The 27,445-nt window shown below is 31.0% G+C and overlaps 2 protein-coding genes across 21 annotated transcripts; both read right to left on the bottom strand.

Annotated features, from left to right (window-relative positions):
• Positions 1 to 1,198: 1,198 nt before the first annotated feature.
• LOC112747627 (plant intracellular Ras-group-related LRR protein 4-like) lies at positions 1,199 to 4,787 on the bottom strand. 2 transcript variants are annotated; one of them, XM_025795753.3, is made up of 4 exons: positions 3,410 to 4,787; positions 2,338 to 3,254; positions 2,046 to 2,248; positions 1,199 to 1,758 (listed from the first exon to the last, which is right to left on the bottom strand). In XM_025795753.3, the coding sequence occupies exons 1-3, from the start codon at positions 4,089 to 4,091 to the stop codon at positions 2,093 to 2,095; spliced, it is 1,755 nt and encodes a 584-aa protein (XP_025651538.1). In that variant the 5' UTR covers positions 4,092 to 4,787; the 3' UTR covers positions 1,199 to 1,758; positions 2,046 to 2,092. The 2 variants fall into 2 exon arrangements, with proteins under 2 accessions (XP_025651538.1, XP_025651537.1); XM_025795752.3 differs by having other exon boundaries at positions 1,199 to 1,731; positions 3,410 to 4,690.
• A 4,546-nt stretch (positions 4,788 to 9,333) lies between these two features.
• Positions 9,334 to 26,663, bottom strand: LOC112747625 (uncharacterized). Of its 19 annotated transcripts, none has more exons than XM_072217502.1 (16): positions 25,872 to 26,663; positions 23,868 to 23,980; positions 18,637 to 18,707; positions 18,386 to 18,536; positions 17,704 to 17,842; positions 17,051 to 17,360; positions 16,364 to 16,547; positions 14,048 to 14,149; positions 13,517 to 13,843; positions 13,358 to 13,441; positions 12,533 to 12,691; positions 12,046 to 12,129; positions 11,178 to 11,315; positions 10,720 to 10,832; positions 10,431 to 10,591; positions 9,334 to 9,946 (listed from the first exon to the last, which is right to left on the bottom strand). In XM_072217502.1, the coding sequence occupies exons 3-16, from the start codon at positions 18,705 to 18,707 to the stop codon at positions 9,519 to 9,521; spliced, it is 2,451 nt and encodes an 816-aa protein (XP_072073603.1). In that variant the 5' UTR covers positions 23,868 to 23,980; positions 25,872 to 26,663; the 3' UTR covers positions 9,334 to 9,518. The 19 variants fall into 19 exon arrangements, with proteins under 19 accessions (XP_072073603.1, XP_072073606.1, XP_072073616.1 ...); XM_072217505.1 differs by having other exon boundaries at positions 17,051 to 17,357; XM_072217515.1 differs by having other exon boundaries at positions 17,704 to 17,829.
• Positions 26,664 to 27,445: the final 782 nt, after the last annotated feature.

Genomic DNA, 27,445 nt, shown 5'->3' with positions numbered 1-27,445 from the left:
AATATATATATTTTTGGATTAAAATTAGCGTTATATATATAACACTGTGAGTGTAAAAAAAATAACAAACAATTAATTGTTTATTGCCACATTAATAACTAACTTTTAAATTTATTATTTAAAAAATAATCTAAACACATGAATCTAATTAGATAACCATGCAAAACTCTTTATACTATTAATTTATCAAAATTAATATATATATATATATATATATATATATATATATATATATATATATATATAATTCAATTTTGTAAAATTATATGTACATATTTTGGATGAAGGAAAGGGATAATCCTTCCATGATGAAACAAAGGCTGACCTGGATATTGAATCCTTATTAATATAAATACACTTTTTTCCTTATAAGAGAGATATAAAATATAAGTATGAACACTTGTTATTATTAGCTGTAAATCTATGATAGTGAAAGCTTGTTGCATGATCTAGTGGACCCCTTCCAGATACTCAAAGAGGTACTTGACACCTTAGAGAAGCTGAGAAATTTGATGTATTTGGTTTGGTTTGATTTAATTTAATTTAAATACAATAATTGACCTCATTTTATTTATTCTTTTTGTTAATTTATGATTAATGGCATGTGATGTAGCACACTAAGCTTCCAATTTTGGATGAAGGGTTGAGTTAGGATATAGGCATGTGTTGGCCAAACTATCTTCTTCCATGGTCACAAGTATATATATTATAGAAAAAGTTTTAAGTGTATTGAAAACACCAGTGTTCTAATTATTTTAACCGTTAATTTTAATTAATATATATTATATATATTTTTTATAATTCAAATCAACAGTCCGGTATTTCTGATACACTTAAAATTCTTCCTATATTATAACCCTTTCTTTCCATTTGTTTCTTTTATTAAGAATTAGCAACTTAGTTGTAATTTTCCCATTAACATTGGCAATGCTTTTGTCTATAGGGAAAACAACCAAAGTTTATGAACATATATATTGACACTAGTGGTCAATGTCTTTTTTATGGCATTAAGTAATTATTTATGATTATTCAACATTTAATTTAAGTTAATGTTTTCTATAGCTGCCCATGTGGTTAAATGAACCATAACTAGGGACCTATGATATTAACTAATGATGATGATAATGATCTTTTTGTCCTTGAAGTCAACAATAGAAACAGAACCAAAGTGAAAGTAGCAGTAGCATATTCATTAATATGAGTGGCATAAAGGTAAATGTTATTCATTTAACAGCTGAGAGTGAATGTGAAACAACAATTTGAGGACACAAATACATAGATAGACACAGATTCAGACACAGACATAGTACATAATCAACCTCGGTTCTCCCCCAACTACCCTCCCATTTTGCCTATTGTACACTTTTCTTTTTGACAAATTATGCTTTCAAGACAACACTTACACAACAAATACAAATGAGATAAAATTGAAAAATCAAATTATACAAAAATAAAGAAAAAGAAAAAGAAAAAATAATCAGAAAATATACTACAATTTTGTGCAGCCAAGTCAAAGCAAATTTGCAAATGAAATTTGCCAATTCATTCTTGTTGTACCATTCCCTTTGTCTTGCTCAGGTTACTGACTGCAAATGACAGATATCTATGTCCCTTTTTTCTTTCCTTTTTGCCCTTCACTTCACATCTTTCTCAAATGGGAAAACAGAAGATATCAGCAGCCATTGTATCATTCCCTCCAGAAGAAATCCAGCCATGTCACAACCAGGGAACCTGATACAAACAGAACAACAGATACAACTATACAATGGTTAAACTTACAGCTAGGACTATTTCATCAACTACTCCCTTCGTTCCGTTACTACTGTCACTTATCCGGTCGATCGCTACAGGGATAAGCGATAAGTGATAGTAACATAAAACGGAACGAGACGAGTAAATTTTGTGGAAAAAAGGTTATCAAACTCGACAGTTCGTCTAAACTAATAAACTCAGGTTGGGACACAAACTAGTAAACTAGTAAGGATTCCCGAGTTAATTCGAGTTTGATAACTTACTTCGAGTGGTGGAAAACGAATTCAACTTACTCAAGGGATCTGTTGCATGCCAACAATGGTGTGATTAAAAAATCATTTCAGGTTTTCACATAATTAACTCCATCACGCTTTCTTTTGTTAGAATTGGAAAAGAAGCAGATCTGAGCCCAGCTCTTTTTCTGCTTAAGTGGCTGGGTTTTTACATCTTTCTTATCCCTCTTCTCCACTAGCTCAGTCATGTACTCCACAACAGCCTGAGATACAACAAGAGTGATTGTGATTTCTAAAAATAGAAAGGTCTATAGCGAAATACCAAAAGAACTAGACGGATAAGGGAAGTTACCTGTGCCCCCTTTTCAGCTATATGTCTTGGTGGAACTTCAAGAGGATTCTCTTCCACTCGCAGGACGCGTAGTCGTGTGAGCATCCTAAATGAGTCCGGAAGGACTCGTATCTGATTGTTACTGATATCCAGTTCCTCGAGCATTTCAAGGTTCCCAATAGATCTTGGTAAGGATCTCATGTCAGCGAAATTGTTTCCTATGTTCATCTTGACAAGAGAGGTCGCGAAACATAAGCTCTCCGGTACTGACTCGAGCTCATTGAAACTCACATCAAGTTCCTTCAGGTTTATTAGAGACGACATTGTTGTAGGTAGTTGCTTGAGGTTATTGTACCGGACAGACAAAATCTCCAGACTCTGAATCTTTCCTACAGCTTCCGGCAGGGCCTTCAGACGATTGTAATCGGCACGAAGCTCTCTAAGCTTGGTACAGTTACCAATAGAATGTGGAATTTCTTCTATATCATTTGTCTCCACATTCAATATTTTTAGGCTAACAAGTGACCCTATGGTATCGGGAAGCACTGGAAGCATATTCGAACTCAAATCGAGCTCCTCAAGCCGTATCAATCTGCCAAAAGAAGCAGGCAGTGATGTTAACTGGTTTCCCCTCAAATCAAGAAAGACCAAGCTGAGGAGACCTCCAATAGAATCCGGGAGCTCAGTGATCCTATTCGAATGCAGGTCCAATCTGGTCAAGGATGAAAGGCCCCCAATGGTGGCAGGTAGGGCCGTAATCCGGTTCTCGGATAAATCAAGTGTGACCAAACTCGACAACTTCCCTATCGAATCAGGCAACCAATCAACCTGGTCCTTCAGTTTGTTCTGCAGCTTGAGATCACGAGTACCTTTCTTTGCAGAGACCTCAATTAAACTAGCAAGTTTGATCAAACTTAACTTATCACTACCATCTTGGCCTGCACAACAAAGATTCATTTCATCAGAACAAAAACCATCCCCACCTATTCAAACAATCCAAGTTCCAATATGACTACCTAAACATAATCAAAATCATCATAAGAATAATAACCCAATTCGAATGTAAAGAAATGAGAAGCATATATGGTTTTACCTGCACTTGTCGTGGCTTTCAGAGATGGATCCAATATCTGAGGCTTGGATGGTAAACTTGATTCAATTCCAAATCCATTAGAGTAGAATGTAGACTTTGAATTCTTCACATAACTATCATCTCTTGTTACCAACTCCTTAGCCTTCCCAAGCTCCTTCTCCGCACGGAACAATATAGAAGAACCAGCAGCAGAAGAGCTCGGAAGGGCGTCAAAACCGGCCTTAGAACCCGAAGCAGACGCCGAACTCTGCGCCGCAAAGCTCGTCGAAACAGAAGCAGTTGAAGCGGAGCCATTGGAGTAACCATGCTTCCTTGAATCCGAAGTGTTAGAAGCAGAGGGACTGGAAGAAACACACCTTGAAGCTCTCTGAATCAATTCGTCGAACAGAGAGTGGACATTCTCGAGATCAAGTAGCTTCAGTGCTTCCCTCTTCTGCTCCTTGCTATGATAATAAACCAAGCTTCTCTGCATCTCTTGCAGCACCATGAAAAGCTCTTCAGGCACTTCGGGACCCTTACTCTGCCTGGAAATGGATTCAATTCTCGCTTGGTCCTCTTTGTCAACGTTCAGAATCAGAACCTTTGCAGCTTCAACCTCGTCAATGGCGGGTCTAGAAGGTAAGGATCTGTGAATCCTCATTATTTCTTCCACCACCGTGTCCACCGACGACCAAGTTTCCATTTTTATTAGCTTCGAAATCACGTTATTCCCAGCAATTCACAGAAACTAAAAACAAAACAAACTTTAATTACTGTTGGGTCCAAAGCTCAAAACTTTACCCCCATCACAAAACACCCAGCTGCAAAAACGACGCCGCTTCGCAGTTGAAATTGGAAATGGAAAGGAAAAGCGAAGAATCAGAAGAATTCCAGTTTCGTTTTTTCGTTGATTGTTCGAAGCTAATTTTGGAGTGAATTTTTTCTCTTTTTTCTTTTTTTGAATTGAAGAAGAGAAGAATTTGAGAGGTGAGTGAGAGAGAATGGAACAAGATCTGCGGGTTTCTCTGCTACTAATATTTACTCCTTTCTTCTTCTTCTTCTCCTTTCTTCTGCTTGTCTTATGCGGCAGTTTTTTTAATGTGTTTCCAGATATGCCCCTGTTATGTTGGTTAAATAACGAGAGAGGACAGAGGGGTTATGCGCCCGCGGTATTATTAACGGTTTTTAAATGCCGTTGGTTATGTATTAAGAGAATTAGGAGCTGTAATGTTCCCTCCAACTCCAAGATTCAGATTCATTCTTATTCATTGATGTTGTAATAAAGCTTTCCATTTTGTTACTGGATAAGAAAGACTTGGATAGTGGAATGAAATCCAATCATGGTGAGTTGGCAAGCATCGGATACATCAAAATTGCTTATTTTGGTCACTTGAGTGTCAGTGTTTTCTTCAGTTTTTGCACTTCTTAATAAATTACCATCATTAACCTTTTCTCTAATCACCGTTATTATTATTATTATTATTATAACTTGGCTAAAAATTAATATAATAAAAAAAGTTAAGATTAGAAGGAGATTGGAAGATGGGGAGTGGGGACAGCTGCAAGAGCTGAGAAGGGTTACACGTTCAAAGGGTGTATCCAGCTGGCAGCTCCCTTTCCTTTTTTAGTTGTTTATGATATCGCAAATCAAAATTTTATTTAAAAATTTGTTATTAGTCAATAAATTATTACATGCACATACAAAATTTAAATTCTCAATCCTTATACTAAAGAACTAGCTACTAGACTAGCCAAAATTACTAATACTCACACTATTTTCACACCCCACAACAATAGACACTATCAGTTTCTCTACTAAATTTCTATAGTACTTAGTCAATATTACACCCATTTAGTTTTTAAGATTTTAATTACACTATTATCGTCTCTAAATCTAAATTTTAGATATTATAATAGTCTTTTATTTTTTTATTTATGATAACTCAACAAATAAAATGATAAATTAAGACTCTTTTATCATGTTAGATAATGATAAAATGACATCCTTTAACTTTAGTGTTCAACCAAAACAAAACCTCCAATCAAAATGTGAGCAGACTGTTTTATATTTCTATATTATCAAAACCACGTTGTTTTATTGTCTAATATAGTAAGAAATTAAAGTGGCAATTCATCACTTTATTTACAATTAAAAGACCACTATAATGCTCTAAATTCATTCGTAGATATATAATTTATGATAAATATTAAAAGTCATTAAAATTTATTAATTTCGGTCATTAATTAGTAATTAATATTTAAAAATATAAATTAAAATATATTATTAAATTATTAAACTAAAATAATTAAATTAACAATTAAAAATAATAATAAAAGATAATAATTTTGATAAATCTCTAATATTTCTCATAATTTATTTCTTTATTCTTATTAATTATTATTATGAATTTATGAGTGAGTGAGCGAGAAAAGGGTGATGATCATGGTGATGGGTGTCATAGCTTGATGCCCTAAATTGAAATAAAAATAAAACATAATTAATTTGTTGATGTAATTAAATGATTGATTAATAGTAGAGAGTCACGTGCTATGGCAATAGATGTCCCCTCACATAGAGGCGAAGCCCATCTTCATCTTACTCGCTTGCCCCCCTTATGCCTTGCTTCTCCATTATATCTTCTTAACCTCATTTAATTTATTACTATATTTATCTCAATTCTCACCAACTTAACCACCACTATTCTCTCATCCACACCTTCCTACTAAAACTTTTATTTTTTTAAATAATTTATAAAAATTAATTTTTAAAAGTTATATTTATCTTATCCGTATTTAATAAATTAAATTAAAAATAATTTTTAATATACACAAATAATAAGTGTGTTTGGTAAAATTATTTTTTAAATTTAAAAATATTAAATATTAATATAAAAATTTAATTTTTTAATTTTGACAAATATAATTTATTTTTTTAAAAAAGTTAATGTTTTTAAAAATATTTTTAACTTTTAAAAACTGTAAGTATAAGGATATGAGTTTTTTAGTTTACTAAATATAAATATCTTTTCAAAAAATTTTACCAAATTAAATTTCATAATTACATAAGTATCCGAAATATAACATACGGTAAATGAATACGACTTTTACAAAAATATTTTCATTCTAATTTAAGTAAAGTTATATCTCGATAAGCTATGTTATAACATCAAAATCATCTTTCTATAAAACGAACAAAAGATCACAAAGTGAGTGGTAAAAAAACTCAATCTTTCCCACAATTTAACTGATTTATATCTCTCTATTAACTTGAGTATTAAAACATTTTTTGCAGATACACACTCTGCGCTCAAGATCAAAGAAGCTTCCAGATACAATCGAACAAGATATATTTTTGGATATATTCAAAGACTCTCAACCAAAAACTTATAGATGTTCTTATTTTTTTTCTTAATTGATTTTATAAGATGTGATTTATATTATATGAAGTTTTCTTTTACATACATTTTTAGAGCCATTTAAGCTTTGTAGGGTAATAAAATGGGAAAAACTTTAGAGGATCCAAATCCAATAAAATCATATTTTATGAAACCAATTAAAAGAAATCAATTTCTCCTGAAACTACAACACGTTCATATATATACATGCCCCTACATTAAATATTCTCTATTATTATTATTATTAATTTTTTTTGGGACATCCTTTTATTTAATAAGTTAAAAATTAATCAATTATAAATTTAAATTTTATTTAAAAGTTTGTCGTCGTTTAATTAGTTATTATATATACAATATAAAATTTAAATTCTGACATTTATTTAAATAAAAGAATGAACTGGTTATTTAACTAATTCAAATTAATTAATTGTTTAATATAATTATATTGTTATTACAATTTGAAAGTTTGTATTTGTATTTATAACAACCGTGCCATATATGAGTAGTGCCATAAATGTCATTGCTCATTTATGGGAATGAAAATTTATTAGTTCTTGATTGAAGGAATAATATAATAAAATGAATGATGTTAAATGTAATGTATATAAGGCAATGTGAGAGAAAGTCGGGTACACCTTTCACCCTTATGTTATCTTGTTAGGCCTTGCCCCCCTTATCATTCATTATTCATGCAATCATATCACCATGCATATAACTCAACATATTTCAATTACGAAATTGTCTACTATATATATGGGTATGTATATAATACAATACATATTCCAATTTCACTCAATATATATGAAAAATTATTGAGATGCGGGATCCAATACACTATTGACCTCACAAAACACCTTCAATTCTTATCCGTTCGTTTAGAGGAATGAATCAATAATGTGTATATATATGCATATAATATGCATATAAAATTATATAGCTCTCAGAAAACAAATTATTTAGATGTATAGTTCAGTTTTTATTTGATTAATCAACTGTGAAACAGTGATAGTATATATTTTTCATCAATATAGTTGAATTAAAGTTGTGATATTGCATACTTTTAAATGGACTTCAGAGTTGCGACGAATTAATTTTTGGCCCATTGAATGAAAAATATCGTAGATAAACAGAAAAAAAACTTGTGACACTGCATGGAATGTAATTTTCAGATTTTTTAGAAATTTAGTGTGTTTGGTTTCTGATTTTTTATAAAATTATGTTATAATATTTTTTGTTTTTGGAATTTTATAATAAAATTAAAATTCTATTTTTATTTTTATTTTATATTTCACTTCTTCTCTTACAAAATTGTAAATACTGAAAAAAAAAAAGAAAAAACCAAACATGTCCTAAACTGGCATCAGTTCATCGGAGTTAGAAGGTATCTTTTGAGTATGAGGTTTAACCATTTTTTTTAATTAATGAATTTATCATATAGATGTAGCTATTTTATTATTGTGTGTCGTGTTAGTGAATGAGTTTTCTTTTATTTTTTTTCAGATATAGATTTAAAACCTAAATCATGATATATTGATTTCTCATCATGCACACGAGTGGGTGTTGGGCAAAATACAAGCAAATTAATTTAACATCCATGCATAATCATAGTAAGAATTTTTTTCAGTTTTTTATCAAAAGAACCAAATGTTATTCTTTTTTTCTGTAACAAAAGATGATTTGTTCAGAATACTAAGAACAGCAAAATTATTGGGAGTGAACATTGAAAAAATATGGTTTGAACTCTGCTATAAAATAACACACGTAAAACAAATAAAGGAATAAAAGTTATCGTGAAACCATTTATTTTAATTATTTGATGTATAATTGTTATTTATTTTTAGATTTTCGTTTCTTGATTTTGAATATACTTTTGGTATAAATTTATCCATTTTTTTTCAAATAATAATATTATAGACAAAAATAAACCAATTATAACAAAAAAGCTTAAACTAAAAACATTGTAGATTTTGAAGGATAAATATTAATTATAGAAAATTGGGCTATAATGTTAAAATTATGATTTTGCCACCACTAATATTCTATCATTTTAAATTTGGTATTTTTTCAAATCTTTTATGGCTGTTCTTTAAATTTTCGCAAAACCTTAAAAATAAAAATTAAATGTCATTTTCAATCCGGGCCTTTTTTTTTTCAAAAGACAAGGCATCCTTCCACAATTTGAAAATTCCAAATCGGTCCTTGATTATCCAAGTAATTAGTCTAAATTACCCCTTTAAATGGTGACTTATTAATGTGTCTAGACTACTTAGATCAATTACTTGGATGGTTAAAATCCAATTAGAGATTTTCGATTTGTGAAGAGATATTTTATCATTCAGACAAATGATTGAGAATCGAAAAAGGCATACTCAAAAGTAGAAAAATTTTGCTAACAAGTAACAAGAACACTTATTAGCAATACAGTTTAGGGAGAATAAAACTTTGAAGTTTTTAATGCACATAAGTATGCTTTTCCTATAACATCATTTCCTTCTAGTGCAATTGTTAGTAAATAAGTAAAAACAGTACCTGCAATGTTGAACCATAGCATTGGGAAATATAATACAGACTTTATTTATATTATCTATAGACTAAATTCAAGTCGAACAAGATTCATTGACATATATCCTTCCACTGAACAAAATATTTTCTAAGATTTCCCTATACACCAGCACAGCAGAAAATAAAACAAAATATAAACAACTTTTCATGTGGTTTTTGTAGCCTGCAAAATTCTATCGGAGTGGGTGCACCTTTCCCGGCCTTGTTGAGGAAGGTGATCTAGACTTTGAATCCTCATGATTTGGAGATGGAGGTCCTCTTCCCAACCTCTGTAAGGCCGAAGGTCTGGTGTTTTCAATTTTAAACCTCACCCTCTTCTCAGCTGTATTTTCATCATACAGTTTTGTTGAGGAAGGTGATCTAGACTTTGAATTCTCATGATTTGGAGATGGAGGAGGTCCTCTTCTCAACCTCTGTAAGGCCGAAGGTTTTTCAATTTCAAACCTCACCCTCTTCTCAGCTGTATGTTCTTCATACAGCTTTGTTGAGGAAGGTGATCTAGACTTTGCATTCTCATGATTCGGAGATGGAGGTCCTCTTCTCAACCTCTTTAACACCTGAGGTTTGGTCTCCTCAATCTGGAAGCTCACCCTTCTCTCATCTGCCATGTTCATCACACAAAGCAAAGGCTTCTGAAAAACCAAGGACTAGAAGACTATGTAATATTTGTGCTCTAGTGGAACTTATTTTAGGGTTCACTTCAACATCATTTAAAAAAAATGGAAAACAATTAATTGAAGACAACTTTGAGAAAGTTCTCATTGTTACAGAGTATATTTAATCATCTTTAATTAAATAAAGCCAATTTTCCCCAAACACAAAAAACAAAAAAAAAAAAACCTCGAATTTGTTGGTTCAAGTGACCTCACAAGTGTATCCTGAAAGTCTTGAGACTAAACAGAAGTGAACTTCACAATACAGTGTTGGTCCTAACTTCAAACCTAGCCCTTTTTTTGCTAGAACAAGAGTTAAAAGGAACAATTATTATATCTAACAAGTAACATTTGGTGTTAAGCAGACTTTTAAAAACAATCGTGCAAATATCATCTACTGGTTTGTAAATACTAAATGAGCAGATGCCTAACCTTCACCAGAGGCATTCGTAACACCTTCCATCTTTATCCTATCAGAATCTTTATGCTTGCAGTCATATCCTGAACGCTTATCGGAAAGATTAACTGTGCCAGGTGCCATCTTTTGTTCTTCATCTGAACATTGACCCCCAAAAGGCTGCATATAGCAGAACCTAAAATAGCAATAATTGCAAAAGGATTAATAATGCAACATAAGTAATCATGAAATATAGAGCAAATTTTCATGACATGAAAACACAGTTACTCAAGCAAATATGAAATGGACTATCGTTTAGGATACCATTGCATAGGTAATTTTTCGACGTCATAGTTATGAGGTAACATTCTCCACTTTCTGCACTTGTCACATTGCACCCATTCGGAATCAGGTTTGTAGATACAATTATCTTTATGCTGGAAAAAGAAACGAAAGTACAGTTCAGCACATTTCCCTAGTAAACAAAGATATATATGTAAAAAATTGGAGTTTGTAGCATGAATAGTGACTTCTAACCCCCTATTTATCCATTTAAAACATCAGTTTATTCTCCCATTCAACCAGAGATACTAGTGTAGGAGGAAAACCAAAGTGAATGTCAAATTTCTAACATGTCTCATAAGATGAACATAACTATTAACACAACGTTTACCTAATTACAAGCAAATTCTGTTACTCAAAACAAGAAATAGCAATGATAAATTGAGAAGCAACCCCTCTATTATTACAATAGAACAATAGAATTTTCAGAAGAGCTTTACCAACTTAAGTGAATCAAAATTTTTGTCCCAGTATTCATCTGCTTTTTTCGCAAGCCACTCCTCAAGTAGCGCATATGACTCAGAGTCTTGAAATCCCTGCTTGTTGTTATGCACCCAAACACGGCCATCCTTATCATCCTATGCCAGTAAGCACAAAACAAGTACAGGAGTTAAGATGTAAAGAAAGTGTGTTTTTAGATAAAATGAACAAATAATTGTTGACAGCATTCAAGTAAAGACTCTGATAACAACATTGATTCCCATAAGATACAGGTATTAGAAAATTCTTTAGAAGTTCAATTGGAGAAATTTACTCAAAGTAAGTTCCATGAAAAGTAGGCAGAACATAAGTATAACTGAGGCTCTTGAGAATAGAAAATCCTTGGCAGAATGCAAAGAACATAAAATAGCATTGCAAAATACAAGGATCAAAGATGGAAACTAATTAAATCAAGAACATGTATTTCCTCATATATGTACTTTTTAATTTTTAGATCTTCATGTCATTAAATATATTTAATTATATTAAATAGTTAAACTATCTTTTAAAATAAAATTTATATATGTGAATTGCATTAACTCATCGTAACAATGCAAGCAAACTAAAATATAATCTAGGAACATCAGACAAATAATTTTTGTTAAAAAAATAAAAATATTAAAAAAAGAGAGAAAGAAGACTTATCATTTAGACAGCTTAACAAAGTACATAATTCCATTTGCAACACACAACCAAATTAAGTAAAACTATCTAAGCATGTAAACATTATTCCCTCGTATGTTTGAAAAATGGTTGGAGTCTAGGAAAAAAAAAAGATACCAAAGCAACATAATGCTTTCAAGGAAATGCAATCCGAAAAGACCATACCATTAAATTGGTCACATCTATGACACCAATTATACCCCGCCCTACATCTGCACTATGGATCATACCACCAACTCTCTTGTAAGCCTACAAAGGAAAACAGACAAATATAAACTCCAGTATTATATAGAGTGAAGCTAAGCATGCACAGTCAAACATGAAAATGTGTTGGAAGAGTAGCCAAACAAAAGAGCAACAGAAATTTTGAAATAAAGAGAAAGTTAAAGTAGCATCTATTGCACAAAAATAAGATAAAATCTAGCTTTTAGTGGCTTTATCATTTTGAAACAATTCTATAATGCTTAAATTGTCAGGTAAAAGCACATCAGTTGTTTTATATTCTAACAGGCACATCTGGAATAATCATAGGAATGATTAATACCCATGAAATCCAAGATCATCAGGTTCATGTATCTTCCAATGGTAGTTTATAAATTATAGCATGCCAAGTTCCCCATAATGGTTACTCCAACAATGTGGACTAACTCACCTCAATTAAACGACCATGCCAGTACAAAAATATTCCACAGTTTCCCTGCTCCCATTCTAATTCACTATATCCCAGAGTTAATTCAACAGGATTTCCCAAGATGTCACCAGATTCCACAACAGTTTTTGTTAGAAATTTTGCTAGTGGTCGACTTTTAACCTGAGCAAAGATAAGAGGAACAATTAGAATGAAGCTAACAAGGCTTAAAGATCATAAATCATCAACTTCCGTGGCCCCTGGCTAGTTATAATGTATAAACAAAGGGTTGTCTTAGTTGCACTTCAATCATCAAGGTGTGTGGAGAACCTTGAAATAATGAGGAAGATTGAGGTGCACTGGTGCACGGATCACTTATAGTGCTCTGTATTAATTTTATATCTCTAGCCAGACTTCAAAGATGTTTAGATGCATTTGAAAATTACCTATTTTCTTTGCGTGATCTAAAAAATTGCGAAGTACCTCAAAAAAAGTTCTCTTAAACTTCAGAATAAGTCTATCTAATTTCAAGATCATATTGATAAAAATAAAATTGCTATATGAAATATTGAAATTTTAAATTTCTTCAAGAGAAAAGAGAAAAAAGAAAGTGTATAATTTTGTGATCACTTTAAATACACCTTTTTTGTCACTTTTAAATGTAACAAATCACAATTTGAATCTGACTAAGACTAGAAATTAATATAGTGCAATATAAGCAATTGATGTTTGCCCCCACAATCTTTACATTAGATTGTATGGTGCAACACACACCTGGAAATTTGAAGTGCACTGAAGCATTCTCCAAAAAGCATAATATTATAAGCAAGCTGTGCAAGAATGGATTACCAGTGTTCCTTGAACAAACATCTTCATTCGTGGAACTAAGAATATGACTTCTAAATAAGCTCGTAGCGAGAAGTCTAGTGGAACCTGAATGCAACAGAACATAAAACAGGATACATAGTTTCAAATGACAAACTTGAAAAAGCAAAAGTGGTGCCAAACCTTCAGACTAACTTGGCCTTGACGAGAACGAATCCTTCTAGAGCGGACAAAAATGTCGCCTTGGTGGAAAGAACTCCCACCAAACAGTCCATCTTGCCATTCTAGACAATAACCTGACCCCCATTCATCAAGGTTCCATATGTAGATCTGTGTTCCTGTAGCACCACAAAACAAGGCTGCCTTCTCCCCAATTAGATACTTGTCAAATGGTGAAAAGTCCTTAATAGCTTTCAAATTGTTTTTTGCCAAAGCTTCAGACTGAACAGCTGTGTCAATTTCCACCTGTTGTCCTTGCCGACAGTAACTAACTATTGGAATCTCAATATTCTGCAGTAAAATCATTTAAAAGGATAGCAGTATGAACTAACAGAAATTCCATCATTATTTAGAATAATAAATACGTGTCAATCAGCATTGGGTTGTTTAATGACATCTACCATCTGGAAGTAAGACGATTTATTTTTAAACCCACAACAACAATTAATGATGTATGAAATACAACAAAACAAAATTTCATAGAACTCTCCATACATCTTTGCCTTCATTCAAAGATTGTGAAAGAAACGCTAAAGATCTGGAGTTAGCAGTCTGGGTTAGAACAAGAACATCCCTCCCAAGCCTCATTGCTCCTGTCTAAGTAAGAAAACCACGAAGGAAAAACAATTATGAATTCAGTCAACGTCAAGCAAAAAGACAAAGTGTAAACTGAAGAGATCTTATTTATCTTATAATTTGACACAAAACAAAACAAGGCTGTGAATTAAAATCTATCTTATATGTCATCCTTTTAACCTGGAATGGGGTTTTGTGAGAGAACAAGGGGTTGTATAAGATCAATTTATGCTTCTGTCAATATCCACAATGATGCCAAGGTATCAGCACACAAAGCTAAGAGAAATTCCAACACACAAAAGTCAAGCAAGCAAAACAAGCCTTAACTAGTTTCAATTCTTCTTATATTTTATAAAAGATATTTATTCATAGTAGAGGCTTCGGAGGCAAAAGCATAGGTTGGTTAACCAAACTTTTTAACGAGATCCTAGCGTCTGAGAGGATGTCAAATGAGTGGAGGAAAAACACCTTAGTCCCTATTTACAAGAAAAAAGGATATACAAAATTGTAACAACTACAGAAGGATCAAGCACATAGGTCATACCATGAAGTTATGGGAGAGAGTCATAGAACATAGGTTGAGATAGGAGACATAGGTCTCTAAGAACTAGTTTGGCTTTATGCCAAATAGATCTACCACCTAAGGTTAAGATATATACTTGTTAAGGAGAATGATGGAGACTCTAGAATAACAAAAGGATCTACACATGGTGTTTATTGCTTTGGAAAAAAAAGAAGCATATGATAGAGTATCAAGAAAGGTCCTATGGAAGGTCTCGGAAAAGAAGAGTATAATGTGACAGAGAAATTTCCTATTGGTGTAGGATTGCACTAAGGACCATCTCTAAGTCCATATCTCTTTACATTGGTTTAGGAGATACTGAACATATCCAGGAATCAGCACCCTAGGCATGTTTTTGCCGATGACATTGTCCTTATGGGAGAAATAAGGAAACCTTTAATTCAAAAGTGAGAGTTGTGGAGAAGAGCCTTAGAGGAGTATGGTTTGCACATAAGCCGCGGTAAGATGGAATATATGGAATGAAAGTTCCGTAGGTGAGAGAAAAATAATAATACAAAAGTGAAAAATAGAAAAAGCATCCTATCGCAAGTAAAGTATTTTAAGTATCTTGGGTGTATCGAACAGCATAATGGAGAAATTGAGGAGGATGTAAAACATAGGACGCAAACGGGATTGTCAAAGTGGCAAAGTGCGTCTGGTTTTATATGTGACAAAAAAAATATACTTGAAACTTAATGGGAAATTTTATCGCCATTAGGCCGGCTATGTTTTATTAAACATAGTGTTGGGCGGCAAATAAAATGCGTCCAAGCTGAAATATCACAAGTATCACCTTGTCCAGGACCATCGCAGGAAAACTATAACCAAGATCTTTTTTATCTGGCATTAACTAGAACCACGTGCATCCAAAGCACCTTTTACTAAGATCAATGTAGTTGTATGTAAACCTAGACCAATAGCATGATGAACTAAGAATTCTCTGGGTCCTATTGTTAAGAATAGAGAATTACTACACTCATTTATAGCATTTAACCAACCGGGCAACCATATGCTTCGCCCTGCATTGAACGCCAAAGATTAGGTTGCTGAGATGGCTGAACGATCACACACGTATGCACAAAACATAGAACGAAGATATATGAGAGAAAGTTGGAATAGCACTTAGTGGTTTGGACATGTGGGAAGAAAATCGGCAAAGCATCCAGTTAGGAGGGTAGATTAGATGGAAGATAGACGTTAGCGAATGGTAGAGGAAAGGCAAAAGAAATCACACATGAGGTGGTCAAAAGAGATCTACATGTAAAGGGTCTCATTGTAGACATGATACATGATAGAACTCAACGGCGTTGTTTATTCATGTAGTCAACTCCACCTAGTAGGATAAGGCATTGTTATTATTTTATTCACATTAGAGAATAATTGTGTAAAATGGACATAAAGCATTCTCTTAAACCAGCCACCAAAAAACCAAAAGATAGTGATACAAAACAACTAGACTTTGTCAGGAAGATACTGGTTGTTGGAGATCCAAGAAAACAAAAGCTTTTCAGCATGTAACACCCACAAACACTTTGAAGTTCAAATAGGCATCAAAGACAAAGGCAAAGGACAGAGTTACCTTAGATTCAAAGACAATTAGACAAATCAACCCAAAGGGAGCAAAACTAAGGTGAGCAGTGGAAAACCCAAAAAGGAGGAAAAGAAATAACAACCTTGAATCCGATGCCAAATCTGCCAATGTGATCCTTGACATCTTTATCAGGTTGTTTATGCCCAAACGATACCATTTTCACAATCTCGTCATGGTTCATCCCTTGACCATTATCAATAATTGACAACATAGGAACATTCTTCCCAGATTTCTTCAACTTGATCATCTCTACAAAAATATCCAACCTGTGACATCCAAGCAATAATAGGTACAATTTTAAGAGAATACCTTGGATCCTTTACCTCTAATGTTGAAGATTTGATATAACCATTTATTACTATTTTTTTATAGGAAAATTAAAAGAAAAGAAATCAATTGATGACAGAGAATATTACAAAAGAGAGGACTAGGTATTGCCTTGAGAAAGGGAAAAAATGCTTGTAGATCCTAAGGAAACACTCGGTTCCTGTCTTGAAATAGGAAGAAAAAGAACATAGTGGAATGGTAGAGATGCATCTCCCAAAGGTACAAAAATTGGCTTAAAAATTGCCTCCAAGACATGTCTCTTTGTGTAGCTCCATTTTGGAAGTAAAGAAATTATTTTAAAAATAGCATTTCCAATGCAAACTCATGTTTCATGAAAGTAGATCCAAGAAAGAAAAGTTAGAGTAAAATAAAGTACTGGTAGATAGCAAGTTAACTACCAAAGAGAAACAAGCAAATAGCCAACAAGAAACAAAAAACCTACTTGGAGGCTTTGGCATCCCTTGAATTATCAACAAGCTCAGCTATCCCACCAAAAATCCATCCAGAATGAGCTTGACCAAGAGTTTTTAGGTAACTTGGGTCTGCTCGTATGTAATTTTTCTCGAAGAGTCTATCCTGCTTCATATGAGTTTTACTTTTCAATTCATCACAAGTTTCACTCATAGAATGGTTGGCACAATCATCAGTTTGAGGGCAGTTAGGATCAGAGGAACAAACTTCTGCACCATTTGCTGGGCCTCTCATCATCGAAGTATTAGGTCGGCGATGCTCCTCAGCCAAGTGCGAACCTGCTAAAGAATTATCTAGTCCAAATTACTTCACCAATTTAAATGACCAGGAGAAACTAAGATTCAAATATAGGACTCCATAGTCATCTTCACCATTTGGAAAGGAAAAGCAAACTCCCAAATTATAGATAAACCAGAGCTACAAACAACATGCTACAGCTACACCTCAAAAACAAACAATAAAATACAACACAATGCACAAAAAGAATAAATGCGTGCCAAGCCATCAATTAATTAGATCACAAATAGATTGAAATAATGTGCATGAGATTATTTTAACTGAAGTATTAACTGATTACATTGTTTTAAGAGAAAAATAAAATTCGATGTACCATAGAATGCATACCTGATTCGCAATCCCGTGGTCTACTATCCACAACGCATGTCTTGCCTATCCGATAGGCAACACTAACTCGGGTAGATGTCGAGGCTTTAGCAGGGGGCAGAATGTAAAACTTGTATGGCTCAAAGTCTGCAATAGCAATCTGCCAAAAATGAGTCTTAGACATTGCAAAGACAGTGAAAAGTGATTAACGGATAGGATAAATCACACTCATTAATCACAAAATCCCATTATGTGTTGTTTTATTGTCATCAAATGAATATTTCAGTTCTTTTTCTTGTTTTGATACATAATCTTTTAGTTTTTAATAGACACATAGAATCATGTAGCCAAACATGCATATGCTTAAGTTGAGAACAAAAGATACAGAGACAGGTGTCAGAGATAAGACATAAGAGTAGCATCTCTTCCTTGGTCCCCTTCTGCTCCCGCTCTAGTGGATACAAAATTAGGCAAACTTTGCCCTAGAACAGAGACATCTTGTATTTTATGCCTAGACCTTCCTCAAATAGATTTATGCCTCCCAGTGTTTATATTTTTTTCTTGAGACAGTTATATCAAACGAGGCCTAATTGGCATTAAACCGTGCTAACAATTATAGCAACCATTATAAATAAAGGATTTCATCATAATCACAAACATATGCATGCCAGAGCTGAAATAATAATTAATAGAAGTAGCACACCATGTCATACTTGTGCAGGAAATCCAAGAACCTTCTCCACTCGTGCTTTTCATGCGAATTTTCTGGGGCAGGGTCCAATGAAAACTGGGGCAACATGGAAATTCCTGATACTTTCATATGTTTCATTGTATGTATGTTCAACTCATTGGACCTGCAAAAACTTTTTTCACGTCAGCAAATGAATCACACACAATAAATGCTAAAGAATATAGAAAACTAAAGTATGCTTCAGTAAGAAGAATAATTCATACAGTTCAGTAGGCGCGTTTGTGGACTTGACACTGCATATAGTTTTCCGATCCTTTTTAAGGACAAAACTCATCTGCATAAAGAGGATCAAGAAGTGAGAAACATTAACAGCGCATTACGTGCTATTATATCAAAAATCAAAGAGCGATGAAAGTTCAGAAAGCTAACTTGTGAATGCTTTAGTCTTGTTACAAAAAAAATTAAAAAAAAAAAAAAATCTCATTTGAAAGAGAAAATGGCTCATAAACAGAACGAAGCTCGAAAGCTTTAAAACTTGCATTTTCAAGAAGATAACAGCTGCATGCAGCAATTGCAATGCAGGTTAGGAAAACAGCAAAAGTCAAAAAGTGCAATTAAAGAAAGAGAGAAGGAAGAATGTTACTTACTATTACTATGATAATGGTGATGAAAGGGAAGGGAAACCCTAGGTAGCAGTGGAGAATGGAGAGGGAAGAGAGGAAGTGAAACGACGTCGTTTGGGACAGAAGGGAGAAAGAGTGAGGAGAACTGAGGGAAGAAGAACTGGGAAGAGAAATGAAGAGACGTTTACCCGCTCAGAGCCGATATATTCGATTAACACGTTGGACAGTCTCACATTATTTTTTTAATTGTTTAATAAAATGTAATTTCTTATTTTATATTTTTTAAATAAAATTAAAAAATATAAAAAATATTAAATAATAAAAAATTATAGAGAAAAAATCCTAAACAGACAACTACTTCAAAAGACAACGAAATTCTTGACAAAAAAAAATATTCAATTGGACTCCTAAACTTTATTTTTATATGACTGATTAACTCTTATGTCAAAAAAAAGTCAATATTATTTTTTTTGCACAAAAACTAATTAATTCCAAAAAATAAAAAATGAAGACCGAGTTAAATATTTTTTTTTGTTCCGCTACGTTACCAACAGCATATCTATTCTGCCAACTCTTATTTATAATTGTGTTTTATAGAAGTGTGTTCGTAGATGTGTCTAATAATTAATATATATTTTAAATACATATATAAAGAGACACATCCAGAAAAAAGATAGTTATTAAACACAGTTATAAAAAAAACATTTTTATTAGACACATCTACGAACACACTTCCATAAAACACAACACAAATATAAATAAGAGTTGGTAACAAAGTAGAATGACGAGAGAAAAAAAAAATCAAACCAAAGCAGAAAAAAAAAACGATAACGATATTGAAAAAAACAACAGAGTGTGTATGTATAATAATCTTAACTTAGTTAAACTTAATTTTAAAAATACTTGCCGCCTAATATTTCTAATAATCGTATTTGTTTTTATATATTTACATTAACTTTAAATGGATAAGTAATCTCGATTTATTTTATTGTTTAAATATGTGTATATAATCTAGAAATAGAATAAAAGTGCATTTAGATTTGTATTTTTATTTTTTATTTTTTAATTTTAAAATTTTGTGAAAAAAATACAAAAAATAAAAAGTAAAAATAAAAAAATATATAATTTTATTATTTTTATTTTTTTATAAAATTTAAAAATAAAAAATACTAAAAATAAAGATAAACTAAATGTGTCCTAAATTTTCCTAAAATTTACATATCATTCAAGGATCCCACTATTAAACCAATCTTGATGATGTTGATCATTACTAATTAGTCGGGAATAACAAAGAGCTATTTAAATTTCTCTCGTTAAAAGAAAATGTTTACACGAAAATTAAAATGCATTAATTGGCGGCGAATCCGGCGATATTACTCCCGAGTGAATAAATTCAAACAGCTAATTGCTTTGTGATTCAAATTTATAACATAAATACATAATAATTCCATTTTTTAATATCTAATTTAATAGGCAATGTCTAGTTATGACTTTTTACTCTTTTAGGCAGTTGTTGCATGCAATACAACTGTAAAAAATGAGGAATACTTAAAGGTTAGTTTAGGTAAATAACTTAATTAAGTTTTTTTGAAAAAAATAGTTTAAATAATAAATGATTATTATATTAAAAGTAGTTTATAAATAAGTTATTTTGTATTTAAATTTTTAATTTTAAAATATTTATTTTATAAAAATATGATAAAAAATAATAGTATTAGGAGATAAGTCATTTTTTTTAACTTCTCTATAAGTTTCTAAATAATTTTTTAGAAAACCACAATTAATTTTAAAAATTACACCAGACATTAATACTACTACTTTTCATAAGTCAAAAGCTAAAAAAAATTACTTTTAAAGCTTTTCCAACAGACCTTAATCAGACTCTTGGTAATTTTTTTGAAGGATTACCAAGTTTTTAAAAAAAAAATACTTTTTATTTTTTAATATTTAACTTTATGAGAAGTTAATTACTAATATAATTTAATTTAATTTTTATAAATAAAAATAATTTAAAAATTATTAATATTTTTTAGTTTTATACAATAAATTTAATTAATATATTTGAGAAAAATAAAAAAAGTAAAAAATAAAAACAAAACAGCTTTGATAATTATCTTCAAAAGATAATGAGATTACAAAAAAAATGTTAATCTTAGTTGGTTCTTAATAGATAAATCAACAGTCTAACATGTCATGTAGGTTTATTACGTAAATATTAATAGAAAATATTGACAAAAAAAACTAATTAGTCTCACAAAAATAAAAATTAGGGACTGAAAAGGATTTTTTTTTTTTTTGTTGAGGACCTCATTGTCTTTCGAAATAATTGTCAATAATCATTTAAAAAAAAATTTCTCGTAAAAAATTCATGGGCAAATCACTTCATTTAAAATGAAACATAGCTAATATTACCCATTTATTTTTACAATAAAACACTACGTCCAAGCCGTTGGTAAGCCATTTAACCAACTAAGTTTAACTAAATTCCTATAACCTAATTAAGTTTCATACGTCACTATCTCTAACAATTTTTTTTACCTAATGTGCGACTATATATAACTGCGTCTTTTATGCAAATTTTTTTTTTCAATTTTCTCAACTTTTTCTACCTTCTTTGTGTTTTCTTCCCTTTTTATGTTCTCTTCATTCTCAGCATTCTCTTTGTTTACGATTAATGCTCTTTGATCTGATTTGAAGATTTTGGATCAAATTTTTTTGATTTGTTTTTTCCATGAGTCTATTTATGTTATGTTTAATGGTAGTTTCGGTGCATTTTAAAACACAATTTGGTGTAATATAAAATTTTTTCGATATCGTACTTATAAATCTTCGGTGTCTTTTATGTCTATTTGTCCCAAAAATTTAGATGACTTTTAATATATTTGTGGCTTTTTTTTCACCTTTTTTTTCTCATGTTTCTTTTTCATTATCATTATCATTATTATTATCATCGTTGTCTTCTTTTTATATGTATAACAATTCAAATCTAGAATATACCGAAATTTTTTAATAATGACGACACATAAACAATCTTAGTTTAAAATAAGTTCAGACTACAAATACACTTTATTTAAATCCATAATGCACTACAATTACTTAATGATAACGACACACAAATAAACTCAATTCAAAATAAGTTCAGACCAAAAGTGCACCTTATTTAAATCCATAATATATCGATATTCAAATTCAGAATGTGAAGGATTAACATGTATTCACAACACACAGTGGAAAAAAAATAATCCTAAAGATTTATTTTGTGCTTAAACTTTATTCAAATAATATATATAGATCAGATCTAAATTATATACCTTCGAACGCTTTAGTAAAAACCTTATTCTTCGATTCTACAAAGACTCTATGTGTATCCACACCAAGACTAACATTTGCTGTCAACTCCTTGACTAATGAACATCTAATCTAAATTGAGAAATCTCATGCAACTCTTTACACGCCATAAAATTCTTCTCCAAGAATTAGACTCACATACGTTTATGTGTGTAGAGGTAAAGGAATAAAACACTTTCTCACGATTTTCCTCTACTCTTGACATACATATATATAGTATGAGATTTGTTACTGATTTTAAATTTGAATCTCAATTCAAATTTAAATCATATCTTGTTATTTTAAACTTGAAGCTTTAAAATTTATGAATCATATCATAACTCAATTTGAAACGTAATCAGTTAGGATCTCATCCAAATTTAGAATTTAAATTAGAAATAAAATAACTAATTATTCTCAAATATCATTCTCAATTATCATACTATTATTATATTCTTGGTGTTAGTAAATAATACATTAATATTCTATTTAAATTAATATAATTATTTATTTGATCAAATCAAAATATTAATTAAATAATTGCTGCAGCAAAAATTAAAACACTCGTTAGTGTGTGACCCCATATGTTCAATACTAAGTGGGTAGTAAATTAGTTATACTAAATTTACTAATCAAGGTTGGTGTCTAACAATACTCCTCAACAACCTAATAGTATAAAGTAATATATTTTTACTAAAAACATGATAAGAACAAAATATAATTCATTCTATCTTTCTAACTTTTGGTTATTCCTTAGAGTATGATTTAATTGTCAAATTCTAACTTATTAACATTATTATAACGAACTCTGAATGACCTAAGAAACTTATTTCTTCATTCATTCAATCTTCTTGGCCAAGGTTTTATTCATCACAGTTATTATAATCATAGAGCTCAAATTATGTATTGAGAGTTGACCGATTTTTTATTGATTAATTATTAATTCTACAATTATTTAAATCATACCCAATATCCATTCAACTAGTAGCATCTTAGGGTATTTGGTATCCGGAATCAAAGTATAATAAATACATTATTAATTACTATGACAGTCGCAGGTCAAAAGAAACTCCATTACTATATTCATCTTGAGAATATCCTATTGACAAATATACGATAATTATAACTATTATGAATTCTCAAAGTGAGTCAATTCAATGGTCATATCTCTATATGCACCATATATATATAAATATTGATCTAGAATTAGTCAAAAGGTCCCAACATCCTGTCTTTATAAACGAAAACACAACCTAATGAACTTAGCTCCCAAAAGACTAGAATTAGTCAAAAGGTCCCAGTAATATTTAATGGTGTGAAAGCGCTATCTCTTTGCTATAACGAGTTACTTTAGTATCAAAAAAAATACTTTAATTTCCCAATATCCTTAATTCTAGAATGAGATTCTAAGATTCGCTTAATGGTGGTAATCTCGTAAATGGAATTTTCAATAAGCACAATATCATCAACATATATTAGCAAGATTCACACAGTGTGTTGATATCCACGAGAAAGAAAAAGATTGGGGAGTTTTTTATACTTACACTTGACTAGATTGGTGCAATCCATACAAATATTTGTGGAGATGACAATATTATTTTGGAAGACTTGAAGAGAGGCTCGGTGGCAACTCCATGTATACCACTTCCATAAATTGCTACAAAAGAATGCATTGTTGACGTCAAGCTGCTAAACTGACCTTTGTTTAATATAATTTAAAGCCATAATCCTAACAAACTTGTAAATTTCATAAAAGATTTCGATCCTAATAGAATAATTTTATACAATGAGTCACTACGTTTAGAAAAAAGAGAGGTGAAAAGATGTGAAAATGATCTAATCTGGTTAGGCCTGATTTTGCTTAAGTTTAGCCAATTATAATGTCTAGTCCAATAAATAGAAAGAATGCGAAAAAAAGAGAGTAAATATTCATTTCTATATACAAAATTTGGACGCTAACAACACTAACAATAAAAAATTGAAAACTATATAAAAATAAGTTTTGTTCGATAAAAATAGTTAATTATTAATTTTTTCATAATTCCGTAAATATCCTCCCATTTTCTCTTTCGATTGCTACATGTTATCAGAACCAGATGGTTTCTGAGGTTTTGGTGACACTACTGGTGTTGACTTGTACTCTACTACCATGTCATGATACCACTCATCCCAAAAACTTTAACTAATGAAAAAAAGTAACACTAATTATTATATCTCTAATATTCCATAAACCTCTATGACTCCTCATACTTTCCCTATAAAAAAATTTCTAACATTACTATAGAAATCCATAATAAAGTGTGTGTGAACGTGTATAGTGTAAGGGCAAAAAAATAAAATAAATTGAAAAAACAAAAAGTGTATTTAGTTCTTTTGTACCTGTTGTAAGACAATAGATATGGAGAGAGAAAATCAATTTGGTTTAAGTTTGTCTGAATATAAAATTTGGTGATAATTTTTTTTATGATGAAAATGAAACTCAACTAAAATTATTAGTTAAAAATTGTTAAATAATGTAACATGTTAAACTAAATTATTATCCAGTTACTTTTAATTATTAACTTCACAAACAGCTCATACATGTGAGTCTTTACTTTCTCTTATTTTTTAATTGTTGTTACAGCAACTTCCACCCAATAAAGGGAGTTTTCGGTACAAATAACAAAAATAAAAACAACAAAACATACATGACATACATTTTTTATTAGCTTTTTATTTTCACCTACCCTATCATAATTTTTTTGGCATTGCCATCGAAATGATTGTGAATTAAAATTTTATTACTATTCTCACAATGGTTTTACATCTCTCTCCGCATTTGGATGAAAGTGAAATTCTTTGGATTAGCTTTTTCAAATTGAAGTAATCTAATCTGTTGGATAAAATTATTAAAATTATTTACCATGTAGTGCAAGAGAATGAGTGGAATAATTGATGATAAAGTTATTGGAAGAGAAATAGGAATATTATGAAAATAAGAACAAGCTAAAAAAACAAAAGTTCATTAAAAAGTTTAGGTCTGGCATACAGAGTCTATATCCCTCTTTTAACCCAAAGACAAATTTTTTTCCCTACCTCTGTCACAATATGGGGAGATACAAATTAAACACACTTTTCTCAACCATCACTTTATAAGAACAACTTTCGATCAAACAAAACAACAAAAATCTATGTTCATTTACTTCATTAGTTCATTATTATTCCAAAAATTTATTCATTCTAATTAAATTACTGCAAAATTTAATTCCAACACCTACTTCAAGGGGAGCATGTATGAAAAAGAACTAAATTTATGCAATGGACCAGGGACAACTTCATGATATTCCATACAAAAAATACAATCACTTGAAAGATCGAATAATGGAAGATCGCAAACCATCTTTAATTTCCATCCAATTTAACACTAGCTAACATGACATTTCATCATAATCATATCAGCAAAATCGCAGAAGTTTGATTTGACTGAAACCAGAGCTTCACTGTATATATATATATATATATTGAAAAAAAAACTACCTTATAAGCTAATTAGTAGGATTCTGGCTTACCTCTGATCCATGAATCCACTAATTGACATCATTTTTGCATGCAAGATCTCAGATCCATTTTCCTCCATCCCCACCAACCAAAAATTTAATTTTATTCGAAACAAAAATGACGATAAACACAGAACGGCTAGATTGAAAGTTTTACATCTCATTTGATTTATCAACAAAAATAAAATATAAAATACAGATGTGCAAAAGAAATCGCAAGTCCATAGATGAAACAAGGAGAAGACGGTGAATCTCTTTGGAATTAGGATCATTGCATGCAAAAATGATGAGAATTAAATGGGTTCCGCAATTGGAAGAAACTGCATGCGTTCGCAAAAATTAGAACACATTAACTGACATCATTTTTGCGTGCAAGATCTCAGATCTATTCTCCTCTACCCCACCAAATAAAAATCTAATTTTATTTAAAAAAATGACAATAGATACAATCAAAGCGGCTAAATTAAATATTTTGCATCTTTTTTATTTATAAACAAAAATAAAAAAATACAGATTTGCAGAATCGAAGTCCATGGATGAAGATGGAAAATATCTATGGAACTAGGATCATTGCATGCAAAAATGATGAGAATTGAATGGTTCCGCTGTTGAAAGAAGCCGCATGCTTCCCCAAAAATTAGGTCAATATAAATTGGGAATGAAAAGAGAGTATAAATAGGAGAGGCTAAGCTCTACATAGGAACCTGCGGGTACCCACCCGCTCCTATCCGCTCAGGGCGGATTTTTAGCGGGATGGGTTCTTGGGAGGGATAGGACGGGGTCGGTTTAGACAATACTCGTCCCGTTATATATGTAATATATATTATTTTAATATATAATATGTATAATATATGTAAAATAATTAATAAATAATTAACAATATTGTATCATATTTAAATTTTTACTTTAATTTATGTTATGTATGTGATGATGGTTATATAAATATTGAAATTTAATTTTATTTATTGGATTTTAATAATTATAGGAACGGATAAAGGAGGAACAGGTACCCGCAGGAACGGGTTAGGGTTCAGCGTTTTACTACCCGCAGATAGAAGTGAGGGATTCTATGCGGGTTGGTGTACGGCAGAGCGGAATCAAGTAAAACAAAAACCCGCCCCTACTCGCTCCGTTGCCACCTCTACTTCTACAAAAGAGTCAAACCCACTATTAAGACAAACTTAATGGCATTTATTGAATGTATTTTTTTTTATGGTAGCTGAGATTTTTTTATTTGATTTACATGGAATATGTTCGATGAAAGTTTTTAAATTTATTTACTTAACAATAATATAAAAGCTTAAATTTTGTATATATTTTACTAAATAATTCTTAATGGGTGATTTTAATATGCATCAGTTTTATTATTATTATTGGCATATGTGCAAGTCAAAATACATTTTATTTATTACCCTTATATAGCACAAAGTATACAAAATTATTATTTTGTGATTAATAATAAAAGGATTATATACACATAAAAAGTTGCTTATCAAATAAATTATGATATATTTATATATAAATAAATACATTATTACATATATTTATAATATGTATTTTATATATGTATGATTTTTTATGTGCAC

The sequence above is a fragment of the Arachis hypogaea genome, chromosome 15 (genome assembly GCF_003086295.3).
Source record: "Arachis hypogaea cultivar Tifrunner chromosome 15, arahy.Tifrunner.gnm2.J5K5, whole genome shotgun sequence".
NCBI classification, from domain to species: domain Eukaryota; kingdom Viridiplantae; phylum Streptophyta; class Magnoliopsida; order Fabales; family Fabaceae; genus Arachis; species Arachis hypogaea.
This window is presented reverse-complemented; position numbering and strand designations above follow the sequence as displayed.

Bases quoted from the DNA above. Each gene is read 5' to 3' on its own strand.
- LOC112747627 (XM_025795753.3), bottom strand. From the start codon at position 4,091: ATGGAAACTTGGTCGTCGGTGGACACGGTGGTGGAAGAAATAATGAGG. The intron at 3,255-3,409 runs GTAAAACCATAT...TTTGTTGTGCAG, and splicing joins GAAAGCCACGACAAGTGCAG to GCCAAGATGGTAGTGATAAG. The intron at 2,249-2,337 runs GTAACTTCCCTT...GTTGTATCTCAG, and splicing joins TAGCTGAAAAGGGGGCACAG to GCTGTTGTGGAGTACATGAC.
- LOC112747625 (XM_072217502.1), bottom strand. From the start codon at position 18,707: ATGAGTTTTGTCCTTAAAAAGGATCGGAAAACTATATGCAGTGTCAAG. The intron at 14,150-16,363 runs GTTGTTATTTCT...TTTCTTACTTAG, and splicing joins GATTTGGCATCGGATTCAAG to ACAGGAGCAATGAGGCTTGG. The intron at 10,833-11,177 runs GTAAAGCTCTTC...TTCTTTTTCCAG, and splicing joins ATTTTGATTCACTTAAGTTG to CATAAAGATAATTGTATCTA.